The 25732-nt window shown below is 42.6% G+C and overlaps 1 protein-coding gene across 1 annotated transcript in view; it reads left to right on the top strand.

Moving 5' to 3' along the window:
- The window catches only part of NAA15 (N-alpha-acetyltransferase 15, NatA auxiliary subunit), a 56030-nt gene that overhangs the window by 2299 nt on the left and 27999 nt on the right, over nt 1-25732 (top strand). Inside the window, exons 2-5 of the mRNA XM_056563202.1 lie at nt 14680-14764; nt 20185-20289; nt 24734-24891; nt 25355-25489. Coding sequence (XP_056419177.1) covers nt 14680-14764; nt 20185-20289; nt 24734-24891; nt 25355-25489 — 483 coding nt within the window. The remainder of the gene's footprint in view (nt 1-14679; nt 14765-20184; nt 20290-24733; nt 24892-25354; nt 25490-25732) is intronic.

Genomic DNA, 25732 nt, shown 5'->3' with positions numbered 1-25732 from the left:
CGACATAAAACCGTAGTAGACTACGGTTTTGTGTACAGGGAAAAAACGGCTAAAACCATAAAATGATGCAAAACGTACACAACCGGATGCTACAGTTGGCATATGGTTTTCAATGAAATGTCTATACATACAGTTTGCAAACCAGATATGGGAACCGTATTGCAAAAACGAGATGTGAATGCAGCCTTACCTCCCCAATTCCCAACTGCTACTCTTCTGCCACTCACCAGGTCATCGCTGATCTCCACTTCCTGGTCCTGTCTTGACACACAAGACATTTTGTTCAACCAATCAGTGGTGGAGGCGTGTCAGTGCTGTGACAGGAGATTGGCTGAGCAGCATTTCCTGTGTTTGTCAGGACTGGACCAAGAATTGGAGATTAGCAAAGAGCTGGTGGGTGTCAGAACAGCAGCAGTAGTGGGGAATCAGGGAGGTAAGTAATGCGGTTTAAAAAATTATGTCCGGTTGCGTCCGCTTTGTAAGGAAAAAAAAGTATATTTTTAATTTTTCACTCCATTATGAATAAAGTTTCACTTGTTTGACTGACATTCCAATAATAAAAACTGTGCAAAGTCAAAAACCGTATGGAACCGTACACATGTACGGTTCTGTACTCTTCCCATCTACTCCCAAGTAAAAAAAAAAAAACATACGTTTCAATGCTGTTTTTCACTGGGACCAAAAACTGTGGTAGGCTACAGTTTTGGGTACGGGAAAAAAAACTGACAAAACCGTACAGGATACAAAACAGCCACAACCTGATGCATCTCTTGGCATACGGTTTTCAATGGAGAGTCAAATTGAAAACATATACGGGAACTGTATTGCAAAAACATGGTGTGAACCCAGCCTTAATCCGGTTCAAAATTGAGCCGACCAGAGTCATTGTCTGACTCCGTCTGTTTCATTCCAGTAAATGAAGGAATGAAGTGCTGCGTGAGGAAATGGCATCGGGTGGTTTTTACATTTCCCTGCCCGGTCTGGCAACCACATTGCATGATCGTGGTGTGAATGCACCCTATCCTATGTCATACATGTTTAGAATCCGTTTTTTCAGCTGTCCTTATGGGCGGGGGTGTTCATGGTGACAGATTCTCTTTAAGGCTAGGGCTACATTTGTTGCTCTTTCTGAATGTAAGTGACTGGAATTTTTTTTGTTACCCACAAATGACAGCAAGCAGAAATAAATTCCATTCATTTACGCTAGCTGAGATGTAGCGCTTCATTCAGGGGGAGGTAAATTGTGAACTTGGGGCATGTTGCAGGTAAAGTTACCATGTAACCCAAGTTTAAAGGTTTATTTTCTTCACAAAACAGAGCCCCTAGAGAGGGCTTGAGCTCTACGTGGTTCTGGTGGTGGCCGCCATTCAGATAAGAGAGCTGGAGCTCTACACTAAACACAAGTTTATGTCATAGGAACAAAAGCCAGCTTGGCTGTCTGGGCATGCTGAGAGTTGTAGTTTTGCAAAGCTACAGGCACCCTGTTTGAGAAAAATAAATGTAGTGTGTATAGTCAGCTTAAAGGGGTACCCCGCCCCTAGACATCTGATCTTTTATCCATGGAGGGGGTGTGGTGTGATGTCACCAACACTGAAGCCCCAAGCTTCTATGTTCAGAAAGCCGCGGTGCCAGTCTGGAGATTGTGGGGGTCCCCAGCGGCCAGACCCCTGCAATCAGAAATCTTATCATCTATCCTTTGGATAAGATGTCTAGGGATGGAGTACCCCTTTTAGGCCAGGTATTTCTATGTTTGAGGGTAGATGACAGCACTGCTCTCCAGCTCAGATCTCCCTCACCTGTAAAGCAGGAATGACCACTACATTAGCGTGATTCTGTGATTAGTCTTTATTTATCCACACAGTGGCTGCTGGTGCAGATACATACCATATAACTGTATACTACAGAAGAGCCAGTATATGAGGGCATACTCCTTTTCTCATTGTGTGTTTATGGTGACCTTAGTGTAAGGCTGCTTTCACACTATATCATTTCTCTGTTTTAAAGACCCGTTATAATGTTCCGTTAAAGAAACCCTTAAAATCGGCCGTTACAAAATCCCAGTCAAGTCTATGGGATTTTGTGATTATCCATTGATGCCGTTATGAATAACAGACGTTATTTTGTGACAGGAGAAAATAAGCGCATGTACCGTTTTTTTTCTCCTGTCACAAAAAAACGTCCGTTATTCATAACAGCATTAACGGGTTAAAACGGCTAATCACAAAATCCCATAGACTTGACTGGGATTTTGTAACGGCCATTTAACGGCTGCTTTTAAGGGTTTCTTTAACGGATCATTATAACGGGTCTTTAAAACGGAGAAATGATATAGTGTGAAAGCAGCCGTACACCTTTGCCATTACATGAGTGCTGTCCGCTAACTCCTCTGCGGTTACCACACGTGAGATTGTTTGGCAAACAGCACCCTTTAATGTCCCCATTAACATGGCCTTTCATCTCAGTTGAGTGTGCATGATATCTCTGTGGAAGGAAAGTGATTAAATACATATTGCTTATCTCTGGAGAGGTCACAAGAACAGCGGAAAATCCCAGCTAAATAAAGTGCAGGAAAAATGTATCTTAATCTGTCGCCAGGTTTATGCTGCCATGTCTGTCTTTTTTATTTTTCTGTAGGCACCTTACATCTAGGGGTGTGAATCGCCAAGAATTTGGCGATTCGATTCGAATCGCGATACCAGTGTGGCGATTCGATATATCGCGATATATCGCGATACCGTCTAGGTGGCGATACATCGCGATATATCGCCCACCTGGGAGCATTCATAGATCCCAATAGACGCCGCTGTCAGCTTTGACAGCGGCGATCTAGTACTCCGGTGCTCACTTTTCTCATGTTAGCCCGTGCGGGCTGCAAAATAAAATAAAACGCACTTTCTCTTACCTGCCAACGAGCCCGCGGAGCTCCGGTACACTCCGGTACAGGTGTTCGGTCCCCGGGCTGTATTCTTCTTACTTCCTGTTAGTCCGGCACGTCACATGGAGCTTCAGCCTATCACTGGCCAAGGCGGGACATCGCTGCGGCTGGTGATAGGCTGAAGCTCCATGTGACGTGCCGGACTAACAGGAAGTAAGAAGAATACAGCCCGGGGACCGAACACCTGTACCGGAGTGTACCGGAGCTCCGCGGGCTCGTTGGCAGGTAAGAGAAAGTGCGTTTTATTAAAAATTCCACATCCCTAAAAGAATCGATTCAAAAATATTTTGAATCGATTCTGTATCGGCAAATGAAAAATCGCGATTATCGCGAGAATCGATTTTTTCTTACATCCCTACTTACATCTAAAAATAAAATCACTATGGACTTCTGACTGTGTGGATACTGAATAGTCCATGATATTCACAAGGTCACTGACTACTAAGTTTGATCAGTAGTCCGCAGTGATTTCTTCAGATTTGACACCTACGGAGATATGTAAAATGGCGTTTTCCTCTGGGACCCTCTCACCAAACTTATAGTGCACTAGAACAGGGCATCATAAATCAGTCTCTTAAACCCTTTAACGACGCAGGACGTATATTTACGTCCTGCGCCGGCTCCCGCGATATGAAGTGGGGTCGCGCTGCGACCCCGCATCACATCGCGTCGGTCCTGGCGCTCATCAACGTCCGGGACCCGCGGCTAATACCATACATCGCCGATCGCGGCAATGTGCGGTATTAACCCTTAAGAAGCAGCAGTCAAAGCTGACCGCTTCTTCTAAAGCGAAAGTGAAAGTATCCCGGCTAGTCAGTCGGGCTGTTCGGGACCCGCGGCGTCCCGAACAGCTTGCAGGACACCTGGAGGGCCCTTACCTGCCTCCTCAGTGTCCGATCGACGAATGACTGCTCCGTGCCTGAGATCCAGGCAGGAGCAGTCAAGCGCCGATAACGCTGATCACAGACGTGTTAATACACGCCAGTGATCAGCATAGGAGATCAGTGTGTGCAGTGTTATATGTCCCTATGGGACCTATAACACTGCAAAAAAAAAGTAAAAAAAAAAAAGTGTTAATAAAGGTCATTTAACCCCTTCCCTAATAAAAGTAATGAATCACCCCCCTTTTCCCATAAAAAAAAATAAAACAGTGTAAATAAAAATAAACATATGTGGTATCGCCGCGTGCGTAAATGTCCGAACTATAAAAATATATCATTAATTAAGCCGTACGGTCAATGGCGTACGCGCAAAAAAATTCAAAAGTCCAAAAAAGCGTATCTTGGTCACTTTTTATACCATTAAAAAATGAATAAAAAGTGATCAAAAAGTCCTATCAAAACAAAAATCATACTGATAAAAACTTCAGATCACGGCGCAAAAAATGAGTCCTCATACCGCCCTGTACGTGGAAAAATAAAAAAGTTATAGGGGTCAGAAGATGACATTTTTAAACGTATTCATTTTCCTGCATGTAGTTATGATTTTTTTTCCAGAAGTGCGACAAAATCAAACCTATATAAGTAGGGTATTATTTTAACCGTATGGACCTACAGAATAATGATAAGGTGTCATTTTTACCGAAATATGCACTGTGTAGAAACGGAAGCCCCCAAAAGTTACAAAATGGCATTTTTTCTTCGATTTTGTCGCATGACTGATGTCACTGCAAAGTAGAATTGGTAACGCAAAAATAAGCCATAATATGGATTTTTAGGTGGAAAATTGAAAGGGTTATGATTTTTAAAAGGTAATGAGGAAAAAATGAAAGTGCAAAAATGGAAAAACCCTGAGTCCTTAAGGGGTTAAATGTTCTGTCACCTTTAAAACTCCCCCTAAACTACAGTAATCTGTAAATGGGTTAGAAGATGCTCATTCCAAATCTGTAAGCGTTTCTTTCTACTCACTTGCATTCCTCTGATATAGGGTACGTTCCCACACGGCGTATTTTGCTGCGTATTTTCTGCGTATTTGGTGCTGCGTATTTTCCTACCCATTGACTTCAACAGAGAAAATAAAATACGCAGCAGCAAATACGCAGCAAATACGCCGTGTGGGAATGTACCCATAAAGTCGTCGTCTTCAGTATATTGCTGAGCCTAGTAGTCCTCTCTTACTGCTGGGAACGCAAGTGAGTAGAAAGTTATTATTTACAGATTTGAAATAAGTTTGTTTTTTAACTGTTTACGGTATTTTGTACAGCTAAAACTTTTCTACAGCCAAAGCTGAAGTAGAACCTCTGCCATGTGCATATTACTAGTCCTGAAGAGGACTCCCTAGGCGGTTAGACAGGTAGGTGACACAGTAGCTACACCCTGCAACCTGTTTGATCTTAGTTTTCATAGACTAGGGAACTGACGCTGCAGCCTATAGCCTAACAAATAGAATGGAAATCTGAGGCGTACTATTGTATTTCAGCGCTTTGGAGCCCACAGTTCACATACTACGCAATATATGATATATCACTTAATTTAAGCATATTGCTGGTAGTATTTTACAGTAACCACATGTGAATTACTGTTTTTTTTTGTTGTTTGTTTTTTTATTATTTTGAAGAAACATTTGAAAAAAAGTGATTTTCATTTACCCCATGAAATTTAGTGTCAAAGGGGTACTCCGCCCCTAAACATCTTATCCCATATCCAAAGAATAGGGGATAAGATGTCAGATAGCTGTGGACCCCTGCGATCTCTCCTGCAGCACCCCTGTTTCTCAGCTGCACCACTCTGTGACTGATGACTGGCGATGCAGGGGAAGGAGTATCGTGACGTCACGGTTCTGCCCCCTCAATGCAAGTCTATGGGAGGGGGCGGGGCCGTGACATCATGATACTCCGTCCCCTGCATCGCCCATCATCAGTCACAGAGCGATCCTCGCTCTGTGCAGCTGAGAAACGGGGGTGCTGCAGGATATATCACTGGGGTCCCCTGCAATCAGACATCTTATCCCCTATCAGGGATGTGGAATTCCTATCGCCCGACGCCTGGGACATGCAGTTTCGGGCACCGGGCAGGTGAATTTTTCCGGACCTTAGCCCGGCTTCGGGCAAGCAGAGCCGGACCTAACAAGCGCTGCGGCGCTCTGCAGTCTGTATGGAGCGGGCTCCCGACTTGTGCCCGCTCCATACTCTACAGCCCCCAACTGTGGAAACTTGCGTCCTCCGAAGCAGAGCAGGGGGAGATGAGAAGCTGTCTCTCCCCTGCTCTGCCTTCTTAGACGTGCGAGGGGGAGATGAGGGGGCGTGGCTTCTTGCACCCCGTGCAGACCTGCATCCTCTGCCTTCACTCCCCCCAGCTCTAGCTTCGGAGAGCTGAGGGGAGGAGCGGTCGCACGTCTGCACGGGGCGCTAGTTTCACACCGCCGCTAATAACTAGCCTGTGGCGCTCAGAGGGGTGTATGGAGCGGGCTCTGGACTCGGGCCAGCTCCATACTCTGCGGCCCCCGGCTGTTCCCAGCAGTATGTATGGAGCGGGGTCAGGACTCGTGCCAGCTCCGTACTCTGCAGCCCCCGGCTGTTCTCAGTAGCCGGGAGCCGCCGCTAATAGCCAGCATGCGGCGATCTATTAACCCTTTAGATCGCCGCTGTCAAAGCCCTGGTGGGCTAGTGGGGTGGATCGCCCCTCCGCAGCGCGATTGTGAGGGGAGGATCCACTATGGAGGTAGTCGCAGGACTTACCTCTGTTCCCTGGTGTCTGTGGCTCTGTCACTAATAGATCCTGGCTGGACCAGGCTCTATCAATGGATCACAGAGCACACAGATCAATGAGTTCAATAAAACTCTATTCATCTGTATGAAGAATCTAATGATTCCTCCTATAAGTCTAATAAAGTGTAAAAAAAAAAAAAAAAAAAAAAAAAAAAAAAAAAAGTTTTAATAAAAGTTTAAAAAAACACATTAACCCTTCCATGTTAAAAGTTCAAATCACCCCCTTTTCCTGTATAAAAACATACAAACATAATAAAAATAAACATATTTCTTATAGCTTCGTGCGTAATTGTACGACCTATTAAAATATAACATTATGTATCCTGTACGGTAAGGCTGCTTTCACACTGTGTGAAATAGTTCCTTTTAGGAACTTCTGCCAGAAGTTCCGTCACTATATCGACGAAATCCGTCCGTTACAAAAACCCCTGACGGCCGTGTCTAAATTGCATTGCAGCCTATGGGGTTTTGTAACTGCCCGTTTGCACCCGCATATGCCCGTAATTCATTACGGGTGTTATATAGTGACGGGACAGTGTGGCGGAAAAATTACTGCATGCATACTGCTGGTGCCAGAAAGTTAAACAGATTTGTAAATCACTTCTATAAAAAAAAATCTTAATCCTTCCAGTACTTTTTAGGGGCTGTATACTAAAGAGACATCCAAAAAAGAAATGCATTTCCTCTGATGTCATGACCACAGTCCTCTCTGCTGACCTCTGCTGTCCATTTTAGGAACTGTCCAGAGCAGGAGAAAATCCCCATAGCAAACATATGCTGCTCTGGACAGTTCCTAAAATGGACAGCAGAGGTCAGCAAAGAGCACTGTAGTCATGACATCAGAGGAAATTTCTTTTTTGGATTTCTCTTTAGTGTACAGCCCCTAAAAAGTACTGGAAGGATTAAGATTTTTTTAATAGAAGTGATTTACAAATCTGTTTAACTTTCTGGCACCAGTTGATTTAAAAAAAAAAAGAAAGAAAAAAAGTTTTCCACGAGAGTACCCCTTTAATAGAGTGGGGTCAGTGCTCCATTTTCTCCCTATGAAGTATAAATACTTTTATTTTCCCATAAACTTGTAAACCTCTCGATGTCCCGCTACTGTCTGTACAACACTATACATTATAGACCCTGTAGAATTTTGTTTATACAGATCAAATGGTCATTTACATGAACTGAATATTTTGTCCCGTCCTCTACATAGTCCTTCCCAGTAATTCATCTCTATAATAAATCTCCTAATACTGGAGATGAGTGGCATTTTTCCGTCCTTGCCTCTGTAATGCTATTTAGTACGGAGCACAGCATGGGTTTTGTTCTTACTCATGCAGAATAAAATAAGGTGCTTGAATAGCACATGCTATATAGAGAATAGAGCTTTCTTCTACTTTTCCTTACCATATTTGCCCCCACCAGAAAACAAGGGCGATCTGTGTAGTGACTTGTGCAGCTTGCAGGCTGCGACCTGTATTCACCAGCCAGCCTAAGCACATTCTGCTTCCTCTTCGTGTACCTCCCATGGGAGGCAGAAACAAGCCCTCAAGTGTTTGGAGCGGCTGGAATAATGCTGGTTCAGCATCTTTGAACATCCACCCACATAGTAACATAGTATAATTGTATCTCTGCATTATGACATCAGCATGTACAGGTTTGTGATGTATGAAGTGCTTGGGACTTGCAGCACCGGGCTTACGGTTTTTCTCCCTTCACGTCATGCAGAATGAAATGTTTAGTTTTGCATTGTCGGGTCAAGGCAATGTTTTATAATCTTTAATGGGAGCATGTTTTATATTTTTAATATGTGGTATCCATGTCTTTTGCTCATTTCAACACTTTTTAGGAGCAGTCCATAAGAAACAGAAAATATCGGCACTCACCAATTCAGCTTGCAAGCTCCTGTTTCGCACGCTTGGCGTGCTTCGTCCGGCCATATGGCCGGACGAAGCACACCAAGCGTGCGAAACAGGAGATCGGTCGCCATTCACTATCCCCCCACTACGCTTCTCTTCTGCACCCTCTTTGTAAGTATGCTTCAATAAAGAAGACTTGCAAGCTGAATTGGTGAGTGCCGATATTTTCTGTTTCTTATGGACTGATCTATACATTGCTTGCCTTATCTGAGCACCACCTACAGCAACATAGCTACACTAGCATCCATCTGCCGTCTTATACCCCAGGACACCACCAGCAGTGCCGCACCACTTCTATTGTGACCTTTTTAGGAGCAGTTTGTAAGTAAGAAGCGACAGGACTAGTAGGGTACAGCCACGCAGGAGAGAAATGCTGCGGATACAGTTGTTGCCTTACAGTCACTTTTGTCTTCACACTGTAGGATTGTTTAGTAGCTTCAGATGCTACCACTTGCCACGGTACCACCTCCTTAAACATGCGACGTCCTGATCTGCCATAGTCTTATCGGTTCATACCATGCAGGGTAACCACAGCTGTATCTCCACGCACAGTATGTGAAGCCAGCACTTGTGAGCTGTATTTTTAAACCTCCACCTGTTTCCTCTATGAATGCCCATGTCTGTCTGTATCCACTTACCACTTTCACAGCCATCAAACTATATGTCCTAATTTTGTGTGAATATTTAAAATGCTTTAACCCCTTAAGGACGAAGCCCATTTTGACCTTAAAGGAGTAGACCAGTCCTGAAAAACGTATCCCCTATCCTAAGGATAGGGGATAAATTTCAGATCGCGGGGGTCCAACCGCTGGGGCCCCCCCGGAATCTCCAGTACAGCGCCTCGCCAGCCCGCGGGAAGGGGGCACGTTGACCACTGCACGAAGTGGCGGCCTACACCCCCCTCAATGCAGAGCTATGGCAGAGCCTGAGATTGCAAAAGGCAGCGCTCTGGCTCTGCCAAAGAGTTGTATTGAGGAGGGTGTCGGCCGCCGCTTTGTGCAGTGGTCAACGCGCCCCCTTCCCGTGGGCTGCCAGGGCCCCGTACAGTAGATCGCGGGGTGCCCCAACAGTCGGACCCCCCGCTATCTGTAACTTATCCCCTATCCTTAGAATTGGGGATACGTTTTTCAGGACTGGACTACTCCTTTAAGGACCAGACCAATTTTCATTTTTTCCTCCTCCCCTTCTAAAAATCATAATGCATAAAATTCTTCACCTACAGACCCATATAAGGTCTTGTTTTGTGTGTCACCATTTGTACTTTGTAATGACATCACTTAATTTATAACATAACCTGCTGCGAAACCAAATAATAATAATTTGTGGGGTGAACAAACAAACATTTTGTAACTTTTTTGGGCTTCTGTTCCTATGCAGTGCACTTTTCAGTAAAAATGACACCTTATCTTTACTCTGTAGGTCCATACGCTTACAAGGATACCAACTTAATTTGATTTTACTAATTAAAAAAATCATAACTACATTCACCAAAATTAGTATGTTTAAAATTGTCATCTTTTGACCCCTATAGCTTTTTTTTTTTTTTCCCCGCATATGGGGCTATATAAGGGCTCATTTTTTGTGCTGTGGTCTAGTTTTTATCGGTACCATTTGTTTTGGTGAAACTTTTTGATCGCTTTTTATTTAACATATTTTGATGGTCTCTGAAGTGACCAAAAATGCTACATTTTGGACTTTGGTATTTTTTATTACGTGTACGCCATTGACTGTGTGGTTTAGCTACCCTTATATTTTAATAGTTCGGACATTTACGCACATGGCGGTACCACATATGTTCATTTTTATTACATTATTTTATTTAAAAATGGGAAAAGGAGGAGGGATTCAAACTTTTATTAGGAAGGGGTTAATTCACTTATGACTTTTTTTTAATTTTTTTTATTTAAATTTATGATAGTGGGGTATAGCATGCAATCTTTTGATTGGATATGCTGAACAATGACATGCCATAGCGTAGCATTGATCAGTGTTATCGGTGCTCTGCTGATCCAGCCTGCAAGATTATGTGGTAGAAAAAAGGCAATTTAGCAAACCTATGCTGCTCTGGACAGTTCCTGACACGGACAGAGGTGTTAGCAGAGAGCACTGTGGACAAGACAATAAAATTCAAAAAGAATAGAATTTCCTCTGTAATATACAGCTGCTAATAAGTACTGGAAGGATAAAGATTTTTTAATAGAAATAATTTACAAATCTGTTTAACTTTCTGGCACCAGTTGATTTAAAAAAAAAAAATAAAAATTCCACCGGAGTACCCCTTTAACGTGCTCGTAGTCAACGTAAGTCCCTAACATGCAGAACAAAATTATGGGACATAAATACCGGACAGGAGACCAACACAATGTATATACAGATAAACAATAGGGAGAGATACAGCTAAACACTGATGAGACGGAGTCAACCTTTAGCTATAGAATACGAATTACTAACCCCCCCCCCCAAAAAAAAAAAAAAAAAAACATCGTTCCTAGGTACACCAATACAGAGAGTTACATACTGCTGAATTTGAACTATCCTCTCAAGGAATGCTTGTGGGTTCTTAAGCGAGCAATTGTTTGATATGGGAATACTTATAATTTTAGCCTTATCCAGATTTAGATTATTCGGCCACAACACACGGACAGAAGTTCTCCTGTGATCTTGCATCAAATCTGGGAAAGTCCACGTACTTCTAGCATAGCACAGATCCCCCACTGGTGTCTGTTACATTAAGGCAGAGTTTCCCCAAACAGGGTGCCTCCAGCTCCGGGCATGCTGGGAGTTGTAGCTTTGCAACAGCTGGAGGCACCCTGTTTGGGGAAACCCTGCATTAAAGGGGTACTCCGGTGAAAACCTTTTTTCTTTTAAATCAACTGGTGCCAGTAAGTTAAAAATATTTGTAAATTACTTCTATTAAAAAATCTTAATTCTTCCAGTACTTATTAGGTGCTGAATGCTACAGAGGAAATTCCTTTCTTTTTGGAACACTGATGACATCACGAGCACAGTGCTCTCTGCTGACATCTCTGTCCATTTTAGCAACCATAATGCTAAGGGCAGCATGGTGGCTCAGTGGTTAGCACTGCTGCCTTGCAGTGCTGGGGTGGGGCCTTGGGTTCAAATCCCACTAAGGACACCAATAAATAAAGAGTTATTATTATTATTCTAATGACGTCAGCAAAGAGCACTGTGCTCATGATGTCATCAGAGAGAATTTCAAAAAGAAAATAATTTCCTCTGTAGTATTCAGCAGCTAATAAGTACAGGAAGGATTAAGATTTTTTTAATAGAAGTAATTTTCAAATCTGTTTAACTTTCTGGCACCAGTTGATTTAAAAGAAAAACGGTTTTCACCGGAGTACCCCTTTAAGGGTAGGTTCACACATACATAATCCACTGTGGATTTAATTAATATAAATAAACAGCTGCAAACCAAAGCATGGAACCCAAGTACTAAGTACCCTTGAACCGAAAACGCAGCGATCCCCCACCACTTCCCAATAGGTGCTGCTCTAAGTGTGTGTTCACCTGCTGAGCCACACACAGAAAGCTATAGAATAGCTGTTTATAGACCTAGGTGCAACTCTTGAATAAATGATAATCTAACACCAGTAATATATAACAGATGTTATAAATAACCAAATAATATATAGGAGATACAAATATAGATACATTAACTGTTGACAATAGAGCATCCTTCTCAAAATAATGCAATAAATAAAAGTTTGATAGCAAAAATACTTACAGATTAGAATGGGAACTGCCACATAAGTGCGTCTAATCCATTAATTTACGTATAAAACATACACCAAAACCACCCACACCAGCATTTTATCAATAGCTCCTAATATATTGGCAATTGGGCCTGTCCTGCTTTTGCCTATGTTAGTACATATGGTCCAGGGACTTGGTATTCGCATGTCCACAAAATTATTTGAGAAAAATACCTTTTATGCGTGACAAGTATTTACGGCATTCTGTAGTCAAGAAGATTAATCCTGTTTAGATTTCAAGTATTAGGATATTAAGTTACCATTAAACATCCAAGAAGGAAGCAAGACACTTTTAGTAGCAGATTCCACTCCCCTCCTCTTGCTGTTAATACTAAGGCTGCGTTCACATGGCCGTCTAGACCCGTCCCGTCGTTCTCCCGTCAAAAACAAAAACGGACTTTAAAATAAATTTTTTATGCGGGCAATAACGGATGTTATCAGTTTGGATCCGTTATTGTTCAGTTAATAAACCTAAAAATAATTATTTTTATTTTTTTGTTCTGAGCATGCTCAGAAGTAAAACCAGATAAAAAAATGGATTGAAAAAACAGATGCAAACGGATGACATTAAAGGCTCATCCGTTTTCCATAGACTTCAATGTTAAATTTACTGTATCCGTTTTTTTTCCCCCCCAGTTTTTGTTGACGGAAGAAAAAATACTGCATGTGCCGTTTTTCTCTGCCGTCAAAAAAAAATGAGTGCAGACAGGTACAAACGGATATAAACGGATTGTAAAAAAAAATCCCATTGACATGAATTGGATTTTTAAAAAAACTTTGTGAATCTGTTTACAGCCTGCAAGAACGGAACCGAAACGGGGATAAAAAAAAAGGGGGACTGACGGCCATGTGAACGAACCCTTCGAGTGCTGGTTGTTTAAAAAAAATAATAATAAAATAAGCAGAATATGCAAATGGTATATGTATAAATCACAGAGATATTCTTGGAGAGATAAAAACATGAAAAGATGACATGATCTGCATCTATCATGGCATCTAAAGGATCAATGGTGAACATCAACTGATGGCAGCCATTACTCACTAGGAATCGACCGATAATCGGTATGGCCGATGTTATTGGCCGATAATCACAGGTAATTATAAAACCGGGGATGGGGGAGGCAATGGGGGCGGGGGGCCGGGGGGATTCGAGGTGCGGCGGTGGGAGGAGCAGTGGCGGGGATAGGACTCAGGGTCCCCGGACAGGCAGGGGGGAGAGAAGCGGGTGGGGGCGGCGGCCTATGGCACCGCGAAAGCCACTGCAGTGCATTGATTTAAAGCGCCCGTATACAGAAAAATAAAAAAGTTATAGGGTCAGAAGAGGACAATTTTTAAGCCTACAAATTTTCTTACAAAAAGTTATGGTTTTTTTTCACTAGCAAAATTAAAAAAAAAACTATATAAATTGGGTATCATTTGTATTGTATGGACCTACAGAATAAAGATAATGGGGGAGCTTTATCAAAACCTGTCCAGGGGAAAAGTTGCTTTAAGGTTAACAGCAGAACCACCATGGCTGTTTCTTAGTCATAAAATGGTAAAATTGTGTATACTCGCATAGTAATCGTGAAACAATGGTGTCTGATCTCTCAGCATCATGTTATAGAGCAGAAGTAACTGAGCCAATTGATGTATAGTTTTATTGGAAAAGATTCAGTATAACATGTAATTTATTAACCAAATTCTCTGCTGATTCTGGGTTGAGGAATCCAGGAGGCGGTCCTAATAAGTGATTGACAGCCTTTCCTGTGTGCATACAGACACCTGTCAATCACTGAGAAAAAACGCTCAGTGGACTCCTAAACCCAAAATGAGCAGGGATTTTAATTGTTAAATGGCTAGCTATAATCTTGTTGGGCACACTGTTCAGAGTGACAGGTTCACTTTTAAAGGTGTTTTTGGAGTAGGGCAATTGCTTTAACTTAGCCTCATTCTCCTAAAACTAAAGAAAGAACCCCCTATATTTCTAGCAATACATTGTTCTATGTTGCTTATTCTGGAATAATCAGGCCATATGTAACATCTTCATATAACACATTTCTTATGATCATTCTTCAAGAAACCAGCCGACACCTACTAATTGTGGCTCCGCTGGTGGCTGTCTATCTGCTCCAGAAGTGGAATGCTGATCTTTTCAAATTGACTTGATTTTTTCTTCCAGGTGACGTTTATGCTGTCACTTTAGCCTTGGATTGAGCACATGGGTCTGGTCATTTACATCCAGACTTGGACAGCTGTAGGAATGCAGTCTTATAATAGTACAGAGTAGAGACATTATGAATAAGGGATATGATGATAGTTCCACATTCCTTATTAAAGTGTACTGTTTAATATCTATATTTTATGTCTTTTCAGAGATGTTATGAACACAAGCAATATCGAAATGGGTTGAAGTTTTGCAAGCAGATCCTGTCAAATCCCAAATTTGCTGAACATGGAGGTAAACTGGAGATGAACTACATAATTGAATAGTACATATAGAAGATAACCTACTGTGATGGTATTGTTTCAGCTGGATTCCTTTAAGAAAGATCTACCCCTTTGATGAAGGTGCCATCCCCCCCCCCCCCCACACACACACTTGTGTATTAGAGATTATGCAATGGTGATTTTAAAAAGTTACTCCAGTGTAGAGCTTTACCTAGGAATCCACATTCAATGCTAAGAGATAGCAGACCTTTTTTCCATATACCAAAACACAGAATTGTATTGCTAGAGAACATTGCGACTGGTAAGGCCATACACCAACATTCTCTACTATGGGTCACACATGTAGCATGTGACAACCAGGGAGGTGTATACTTTCTAGGCAGTCAACTCAGGTGGCTGAGGCATGAGGAAAGGGATCTTGTAATCTGTGTGTCAAGGGAATGGAGCACATAGAGCTTTCACCCATGGGCCATTTAGTGTCATGTCGGTGCCTGCCAACAGCAGTGGTGTACATTGTATTCAATGTCAACAGCTTCTATATTGGTTTTAGTAACGGGGAGATCCTTTCAAGGAAGACCTGCAGCTTAGCATGTACAACATTGGCTTGGCAGAAGCCATTTCCCACCTGCAATGACCTTTTATCCTTTGGTATGGTGTCCATATTAGGACATCATCAGGCGTCAGCCAAATAGCCGTCATTCCTCCTCCCTCATCCTCAAAATCCATCCTCCATCAGAGTAATCTCTCCTCCATCGCACATCATGTTGACCTCTGTCATCCCTCAGCCAAGTCTCTCTCCTCCTTCAGACATAAACAAAATCCTCCCTCATTCTTACACCCTCAGCTTAACCTCCATCACACCTAAGACAAACCTCCGTCATACCTGACACCTCCGTCAGCTCTCAGCCTTTAAAGTTTTCCTCGATTAGTAGAAAACAGAAAATGCATAACAGCGTAGGGCTAACCTAGGCAGCTTTAGGAGAGTAGCACTTGCGCATAAGAGCGCATGCACAGCTAGCGTATATTAGCACATGCGCAGTTGTTCAGAGTAGTCTGTAGAGAACTGCATGCATGCGTACATAGTTAGAGTTGATAGCAAGCAGGGCGAGAGGTAAACCATCGTAGGGTTTGCATAGTTTAACATTAGTGTAGCGTAGCTAGCTTAGATTGTAATGTAGTTAGCATACTTAGGTTTTATAGTGAAAGGAAGTAGGTTATAGGTTTTAAATTAAGGAGACAACTGCCAAGCATGCTGGAAGTTTTAGTTTTGCATGTTTTACAGTGAAGGGACTACAACTCCCAGCATGCCTAGACAGCTAAAGGCTGTCCTGACAGGATGGGAGTTGCAGTTTTACACAGGTATAGAGTGGTTAGCGTAGCGTAGTTTTAGTTCAGTTAGCATAGTTTAGAGAGTTCAGCGTAGGGTGTTTTTAGCTTAGTCATACAGTGAAGGGGCTACAACTCCCAGCATGCCCAGACAGCCAAACGCTGTCCAGGCAGGTTGTGAGTTGTAGTTTAGCAAAAGTAGCAGAGGCGTTAGTGCATTAGGGGTGTACAGCCATCTATATAGATGGCTGTAAACTGTGATCAGAAGGCCACTTACAACCCCCTCCGTTCCTGCTCAGTCACTAGATGTGGAGCAACACAGGAAGATGACAGAGCTGGAAGGGGGTGATAAGTTAGGCTGAACCCCAAAAATGTACTCTCCTATTTTTCATTTTTTTTTGTGTTTTGAATGCGGAGGACTACGTCGGGTTGACCTGTAATTTTTATTTTAATATAATGGTTAGGGAGTGTGGGGGAGGGTTTTTCCTAATAAAAATGTTTTAACTTGTGTTTTTTTAAATTATTACTTTACAGGCTTATTGCTCTGGTACCCACCGCCACAGGGGTCCTGAGAAGAACTGGTACCAACAGGCCCAGAGCACCAAAGATGGCGCTCCTGAGCCTAGGCGTTAACAGGCTGGCATTATTTAGGCTGGGGAGGGCCAGTAACAATTGTCCTCGCCCACCCTGGTAACGTAAGGCTGTTGCTGTTTGGTTGGTATCTGGCTGAGAATGAATACATGGAACCCCATAAAAACTAAATAAATAAATAAAATGTGGTTCCCCGTCTTTTCATTCTCAGCCAGATACAAACCAAAGAGCAACATCCTAATGTTACCAGGGTGGGCGAGGACTAGGGATCGACAGATTATCGGTTTGGCCGATATTATAGATTTTGGACATTATCGGTATCGACAATTACCTTGCCAATAATGCCTCGCCCTGCCTCGCCTCCCCGGCCAGAGACATACACCGTTGCCGCCGCCTCCCAATCCCCGGTTTTATAATTAGCTGTTCCCGGGGTCCGTGCTACTTCTGGCTCCTGCGCTGCGCAATGATGAGTGACGTCCTCAACGCGACATCACCATCAGTGCGCACAATGACAGCTCAGGACGACGCCGGAGCCAGAAGTAGTGCGGGCCCCAGGAACAGGTAATTATAAAACCGGGGATGGGGGAGGCAATGGGAAGGCGGCGGTGGTTGGACTCAGGATCCCAGGACAGGCAGGGGGAGAGAAGCGGTCTCTGGCCCTGCAACAGCAGCTGCAATTCATTGATTTAAAGCGTCCGCTTTGGAATAGCCGATAACTACCGGAATATCTGTATAAGTTATTGGCCTGAAAGGTCAGATTATCGGTATCGGCCCTAACAAAATCGATATCAGTCGATCCCAAGCGAGAACCATTGTTACCGGCCTTCCCCAGCTTAAATAACGCCTGCCTGTTACCGCCTAGGCCCAAGAGTGCCATATTTGGTGCTCTGGGCCTGTTGGTATCAGCTCTTCCCTGTACCCCTGTGGCAGTGGGTACCATGGTGATAATTGGGGGCTGGCACTAGCTGGTTTTGGAGCTAACGCTAAGCCCTGGCCTAGTAATGGACTCAGTCTAGAAGACAGCTTCCACTACTAAGCCTGTAAAGTAATAAAGAAAAGAAAAAAACACACACAAGTTAAAACATTTTTATTGGGAAAAACACTCCCCAACAGCCCTCGTTAACCATTTCATAAAAAATAAAAATTGCAGATCAATCCAACCTTTTCCTCCACATTCACGTACAGTGGTCCCTCAACATACGATGGTAATTCGTTCCAAACGACCCATCGTTTGTCGAATCCATCGTATGTTGAGGGATCCGTGCAATGTAAAGTATAGGAAGCTGTACTTGCCTGTCCCCGCCGCTCCGCACCAGGTCTTCACCGCTCCCGCTGCTGTTCCAGGGGCTCCCGATGCTGTCCCGCTGCTCCGGTGTCTTCTTCGGGATCCTCCGGCTTCTTCCGCATCTTCTGCAGGGTCCGGGCCTCACTTTCTGGAGACGTTATTATGCTGCTGTGCTGGCGCGGCGTGCGTAGTGACGTAATAACGACGCCGGAAAGCAAGGCCCGGACCCTGGAGAAGATGCGCAAGACACCGGAGGATCGCGAAGTGGACCCGGAGCATCGGGAATAGGTAAGTGAACCTGCTGGGGCACATTACACTGCTATCCGACAGCTGCTTAAGCATTTTGCACTGTCGGATAGCAGTTAATGCGATGGCCCCGACATATAAAAGCATTGTATGTCGCTGCTGAAATCGACATGCGATGGCCTCTGAGAGGCCATCGTATGTCGATTTTATCATATGTCGGGGCCATCGTAGGTCGGGGGGGTTACTGTATCTTAAACGAGAAGAAAAAAAAATGGGTTACTACGTTTTTGGGGGTTCTACCTGTGCCCCCCCCCCCCCCCCGGACAGCCTAATTTACCACCCCCTTCCAGCTCTGTTATCTTCCTGTGTGGCTCCACGTCTAGTGACAGAGCAGGAACAGAGGTGGGTAAGTGGCCTTCTGATCACTGTATACAGCCATCTATATAAATGGCTGTATACCCCTAATGAACTAACTCAGCTCAGGGCGCAATAGCCTCTGCTACATTAATGTACAAGGACTTACTCGCCTCTGCTACTTTAATGTAGCAGGGCGCAATGGCCTCTACTACGTTAACGTAGCAGAGTGCAATTGCTTTTGCTAATTTTGCAAAACTACAACTCTCATCCTGCCTGGACAGCCTTTGGCTGTCTGGGCATGCCGGGAGTTGAAGCCCCTTCACTGTATGACTAAGCTAAGCTACACCCTACACTACACTCTCTAAACTATGCTTTATCTGCCTGTAAAACTAAGTTAGCTACACTACACCTGTGTAAAACTGTGCTAGCGCTATGCTAACTACACTACACCTATGTAATACTACACTGACACTACTCTACGCTAACTAAACTACACCTGTGTAAAACTACGCTAACTACGCTAAACCTGTGTAAAACTACGCTAACACTACGCCAATTAGGCTAAAACTGTGCTAACACTACGCTAAAACTGCACTAACACTACACTATGCTAACTAGGCTAAAACTGCGCTAACGCTATGCTAACTACACTAAAACTGCGCTAACGCTAAGCTAACTACACTAAAACTGCGCTAACAATACTGCTAAATATGCTAAAACTGTGCTAACACTACGCTATGCTAACTAGGCTAAAACTGTGCTAACACTACACTACGCTAAAATTGCGCTAACTCTACGCTACGCTAACTACTCTATACCTGTGTAAAACTAAAACTCCCATCCTGCCGGGACAGCTTTTAGCTGCCTGGGCATGCTGGGAGTTGTGGTCCCTTCACTGCAAAACTACAACTTCCGGCATGCTGGGAGTCTCTTTACTTTAAAACATATCCTACCTCCTTTCACTATAAAACCTAAGCAACGCTAACTACGTTACAATCTAAGCAAGCTACGCTACATTATTGTTAAACTACGCTAAACCTTGTTTTCCCTCTCTCCCTGCCTGCTACTTACTCTAACTACGTACGCAAACATACGCTAGCCTCCCTATGTTAACTGCGTAGTGGAGGAAAGCTGCGCATGCGTGGTTATGTGCATGACTACGCTCCTAATACTGCCTACATTAGCGCTACACTCTCAGGGGAGTGCTGCACATGCGCTCTTTTCAACGATTCGAGGAAAACTTAAACGGCTGTTTGGCTGAGGTGTGGCGGAAGCTGAGGGTTTAAGAATGGGAGGATTTTGTTTATTACTGAAGGAGGAGAGAGTTTTGGCTGAGGGGTGTCAGAGGTCAACATGATGTACGACGGAGGAGGCGAGATTACTCTGATGGAGGACGGATTTTGAAGATGAGGGAGGAGGAATGATGGCTATTTGGCTGACACCTGATGATGTCCTAATAAGGACACCGTACTTTGGTTACTAACAAACCAGTAGGACATCAGCCCTGTTATTCATTGTCTTTTATATACATATTTAGTTTTTATTTATTTATTAATGTTGTTGTTGTGTTTTTATTTATTTATTTTTTAAGAAAATACAGATAACATTGTTTTCCTCTCCTATAGAAACGTTAGCAATGAAAGGACTGACTTTAAATTGTCTTGGGAAGAAGGAAGATGCTTATGATCTTGTACGCCGAGGACTAAGGAATGACCTCAAAAGTCATGTCTGTATCCTTTTATGCTTCGTGTTCCATTATACAGTTGTGAAGTTTGTATGTGAAATATATGTTAAGAAATTAGGTGTTTCCATGCACCATTTGCAAATCAAATTTCCATTTTTTATTAAGTTGTTAGCCATTTTACAAAATGTTTGACAGATCATAGAGACATGTCAAAAGTTTTGATCTGCCGGAGTCTTTGTTTTGAGACTCCTACAGATGCCTAGAATGGGCTGAGCTAAGTGCTTCTCTGTCTAGCTGCAGGAGATGGAATATATGGTCTTAAAGGGGTACTCCACTGGAAACGTTGTGTTTTTTTTGTTTGTTTTTTTAAATCAACTGGTGCCAGAAAGTTTAACAGATTTGTAAATTACTTCTATTAAAAAATCTTAATCCTTCCAGTACTTATCAGCTGCTGTATGATCCACAGAAAGTTATTTTATTTTTGAATTTCCCTTCTGCCTGACCACAGTGCTCTCTGGAAAGTTCCTAAAATGGACAGAGGTGTCAGCAGAGTGGGAGCAAATCCCCATAGAAAACCTCTCTTGCGCTGGACAAATCCTAAAATGTACAGACTTGTCAGCAGAGAGCACTGTGGTCAGGCAGAAAGGAAATTCAAAAAGAAAAGAACTTCCTGTGGATCATAACAGCAGCTAATAGGTACTGGAAGGATTAAGATTTTTTAATAGAAGTCATTTACAAATCTGTTTAACTTTCTGGCACCAGTTGATATAAAAAAAAAATTTCCCAGTGGAGTACCCCTTTAATGTAGGATCTGTACAAAAGCAAAAAAAATGTGCAGCGCATAGATAACTGGGAATCCTAAAAAGTGTAAATTTGAGATCAATAGAAAAAAACCAGATTTTTCCAGTCCTCAGAAAATCACCAGACAAATTTGGTGCATAATGATATCTTAAAGAGGAAAGGAAAAGCCTATCCCAGATGGATATATCTGATAGAGTTGAATTGTAGTTAAACTATATATATATTCTCTCTCTCTCTCTCTCTCTATATCTATCTATCTATATATATATTTATATCTATCTATATATATATATATATATATATATATATATATACACACACACACACACACGCCAATTTTCGCTTTTACGCTCATTTTTTCCTCTTCGCCCTATAATAGCCATAACTACCTACTATAATGATACCTTTTGATTTTTCAATGACATTCTCTGAACCATAAAATAGGTGGTGAAATTGAAATAGTAAAAGATAATTTCGCAGATTTGGTGGTTTTCTTTTCTGCGCCATTTACCTTGTGGTTGAGGTAACATGTTAGTTTTATACTTTAGGCCGCCTGATTACAGCAATACCAGATTTCTATAGTTTACCTCATGTTTTACTAATTCTGAATTTTTTTTTGGCCATTTTTTAACCCCTTTACCTTTTTTTTCCCGCATATCAGGCTGTATGAGGGCTCATTTTTTGCGCCATAATCTGTTTTTTGTATCGGTACCATTTTGGTATTGATCAGACTTTTTAATCGCTTTTAAACTTTTTTTTTTTCTAGGATATTATAAAAATTGCAAATCGGTGGTTTGATATTTTTTTTACATTTACCATACGGGATACATAATGTTATATTTTAATAGGTTGTACAATTACGCACGAAGCAATACCAAATACAGTGATCCCTCGACTTATGATGGCCCCGACATATGATCATTTCAACATATGATGGCCTCTCAGAGCCCATCGTATGTTGAAGGCAGCCTCGACATATGATGGTGCTGTGTGTCGGGGCCATCGTACAAACAGCTATCTGACAGCGCTGACAACTTCAGCAAATGACAGATAGTTGTATAATGTCCCCGTGTGCCCCGTTCTGCCTCCTGTTACTCACATGCTGTCCTGCTAGCTCACGCAGGCTTCCACTGTGAGCTCTGTGTAAGCCCCTCCCCCCAGAGCAGCCATAGCCAATAGCCTGCAGCATCTTGCTGCAGGCATCCAATGAGCTGCTGGCTGCCCTCCCCTTCCTTTCCTATAGAGCTGTAGTCGGCAGGATCGTAATGGAGGACATTCTGTCCCCCCTGAAGGTATTTAAAGAACTGTACAGTACTGTATGCGATGTCACACATCACATACAATACATATATACACTATACACCCCATACATCAATGTTTCCCTATCAGTGTGCCTCCAGCTGTTGCAAAACTATAACTCCCAGCATGCCCAGACAGTCAATGGCTGTACATGCATGCTGGGAGTTGTAGTTGTGCAACAGCTGGCGGCACCCTGGTTTGTTAAACACTCCCCATACACTCCACATACAATGGTCATCCCAGAACCAATTAGCAGTTTCCCATAGAGATATGTATTCAACATACAATGGTTCCGAGGCCCCAGAACCAATTACCATTTTTACATAGACATATATACTCGACATATGATGGTTTCAACATATGATGGTTCTCCTGGAACCAATTAATATCATATGTTGAGGGGCCACTGTATGTTTCTTTTTATTATGGTTACATGTTTTTATATAGGAAAAGGGGGTGATTTGAACTTTTAACATGGAAGGGGTTAATGCAGCGGTCTCCAAATTGTGGCCCTCCAGATGTTGCAAAACTACAACTCCCAGCATGCCCGGACTGCCAAGTTTTGTAACATCTGGAGGGCCACAGTTTGAAGACCACTGGGTTAATGTGTGTCTTTCAAACTTTTATAAAAATTTTTTTTTTTTTTTTTACACTTTATTACACTTATATGAGGAATCATTAGATTCCTCATACAGATGAATAGATTCTATTGAACTCGATTAATCAGTGAGCTCTGTGATCCATTGATAGAGCCTGGTCCAGCCAGGATCTATCAATGACAGAGCGGAACAGCAGGAAGCAGAGGTAAGTCCTCCGCCTACCTCCATAGTGGATCGCTTCTGCGATCCACCCCACTAGCCCACCAGGGAGCATTCACATGTCCCTTTAGATGCCGCTGTCAGCTTTGACAGCGAGGATCAAAAGGGTTAATAGCCAGCTGCGGCGATCGCTGCATGCTGGCTATTAGCGGCGGCCCCCGGCTACTGAGAACAGCCGGGGGCTGCAGAGTATGGAGCGGGCAGGAGTCCGGAGCCCACTCCATACAGACTGCTGAGCGCCGCATGCAGTCTCCCCGTGCAGACGTACGTCCGCTCCTCCCCGCAGCTCTCCGAAGCTACAGCTGGGGGAGCGAAGGTAGAGGACGCAGGTCTGCACGGGGAGCAAGAAGCCACACCCCTCATCTCCCCCCGCAGATCTGCAGAGCAGGGGAGAGAAGACAAATACACAGCTTCTCATCTCCCCTGCTCTGCTTTGGAGGACACAGTTTTTTACAGCCGGGGCTGCAGAATATGTAGCAGGAAGGAGTCGGGTGCCCGCTCCATACAGACTGCAGATCGCCGCTGTGCTTGTCCGAAGCCGGGCTAAGGGCCGGACAAATTCACCTGCCTGAAACTGCATGTCCCGGGTGTCGGGCGATAGGAACTCCACATTATATATATATATATATATATATTATACATATCTGGTGCATAAAATCTGGTGCATAATATCTTAAGGAGGTGTGTATATATATATATATATATATATATATATATATTATAATGTGTGTGTGTGTGTGTGTGTATATGTATATATATATATATATATATATATATATATATATATATATATATATATAAAATATAATATAATATAATGTGTGTGTGTGTGTATATATATATATATATATATATATATATATATATATATATATATATATAAAATAAAAAAATAAATAAAAAATTTCCATACCTCCTTAAGATATTATGCACCAGATTTTTCTGGTAATTTTCTGAGAACTGTAAAAATCCTTTTTTTATCTTTAAATATATAATGTCTTGTTCTTTATGCATACACTTTAGAGAGGAGATCCTATAGACGGATAGAACCAAGCACATCCATACAGTAGGGGCCCATTCACACAACTAAATATCTGCCCGGCAAAATTCCAGACAGACATTCAATGTGCAGAAATCAATTGCTGCACAGAATTCTGTTGAGAGAATGAACATGTTTTTTCTCACTGCATAGTCCGGAATTTTCCACGGCAGAAATGAAGCAGTGTACTACACAGTGCAGCAGAATCTCTTTGAAAACAATGGTAGGCTTCTGCACCTGAATTTCTTAGCTCGGGTATTCCGTAGTGTGAATGGCCTCTAACATTTCCATTATTCCTATAATGGAAATTATATGGGACTTAGAAACTTTCAGTATGCGGTCTAACTTGTAATTCTAACCCTTTAGCTGAATAGCTTTGAGGAAATAAAAAAACGTTCCTAACAACTTTCTTTTTTAATGCTTACAGCCGATTCCGCAGAATGTAATCATACTATGTGTATGGCACATTTCTCCGTTATCTTTGGGCTTATTTTATATTGTGGGTCCTGTTTGCCTTAACATTGGTAATTTAGGCTGGCACGTGTATGGCTTATTGCAAAGATCTGATAAAAAGTATGATGAAGCTATCAAGTGTTACAGGAATGCTCTAAAATGGGATAAAGACAATCTGCAGATCTTGCGGGACCTCTCCTTACTTCAGATCCAAATGAGGGACCTGGAAGGTTACCGGGTATGTGCAGCTTTCTTCTTCTTAAGTGATCTTATCAGTACTGTTTATGTATGTAGTGCATTCTTTCCGTAGGCTGTGAACATGCCTTGTGGCCAGTTACCGCAGTCATATTACAGTGAATTGCCATGGCTTTCTCATGCAGTTTTGTTTCACCTTGAAAACCGGTGACAAATGTATTGTAAAATGTGTATGGTTTCGACACATGGTTAGTGGTCTTGTGGCATGGTACTGATATGTGTGAACACAGCTTTAAGAGTCTATCATAAAATATGTAAAATAGTTCATACATCTTGCACAATTGACCACAAGTGATCACCTGACATGTCTTACCGCAGCTGACCCCTCCCCCCTCTGGAAATCATCTCAAATGACTGCTCTGTTTTATATTAAGCCCACAATTTGCTTAATAAATACATATTTTGCTATTCTACGTCCATTGTAAAATTATAAAACTGTTTTTCAGGAAACAAGGTACCAGTTGCTGCAGCTGAGGCCTGCACAGAGAGCTTCCTGGATTGGATATGCTATTGCATACCATTTGCTGGAAGATTATGAGATGGCAGCAAAGATCCTTGAGGAGTTTCGGAAGACTCAACAGGTACCACACTGTTCGTTCTTCATACCCAAATCACCAGTAGTTAGCATTTTTGGGGGGAAACTGTTTTCATTGTTTCATCTACATCCTTAAACACTGTGTTTTGTGATTTATTTATTTACTTTTATTCTAGGGGTTCTTTCACGCGTACTGCATACACTGTGAATTCCAGAAAGGGGATTTAGCTGTGTGAAATCTACTGCAGATTTGCTACATACTGATTTTTTTAATGGGCAGCAAACACGC

The sequence above is a fragment of the Hyla sarda genome, chromosome 1 (assembly GCF_029499605.1).
Source record: "Hyla sarda isolate aHylSar1 chromosome 1, aHylSar1.hap1, whole genome shotgun sequence".
Lineage (NCBI taxonomy): Eukaryota > Metazoa > Chordata > Amphibia > Anura > Hylidae > Hyla > Hyla sarda.
The sequence above is the reverse complement of the archived record's forward strand: the minus strand, read 5'-3'. Positions and strand labels throughout refer to the sequence as shown.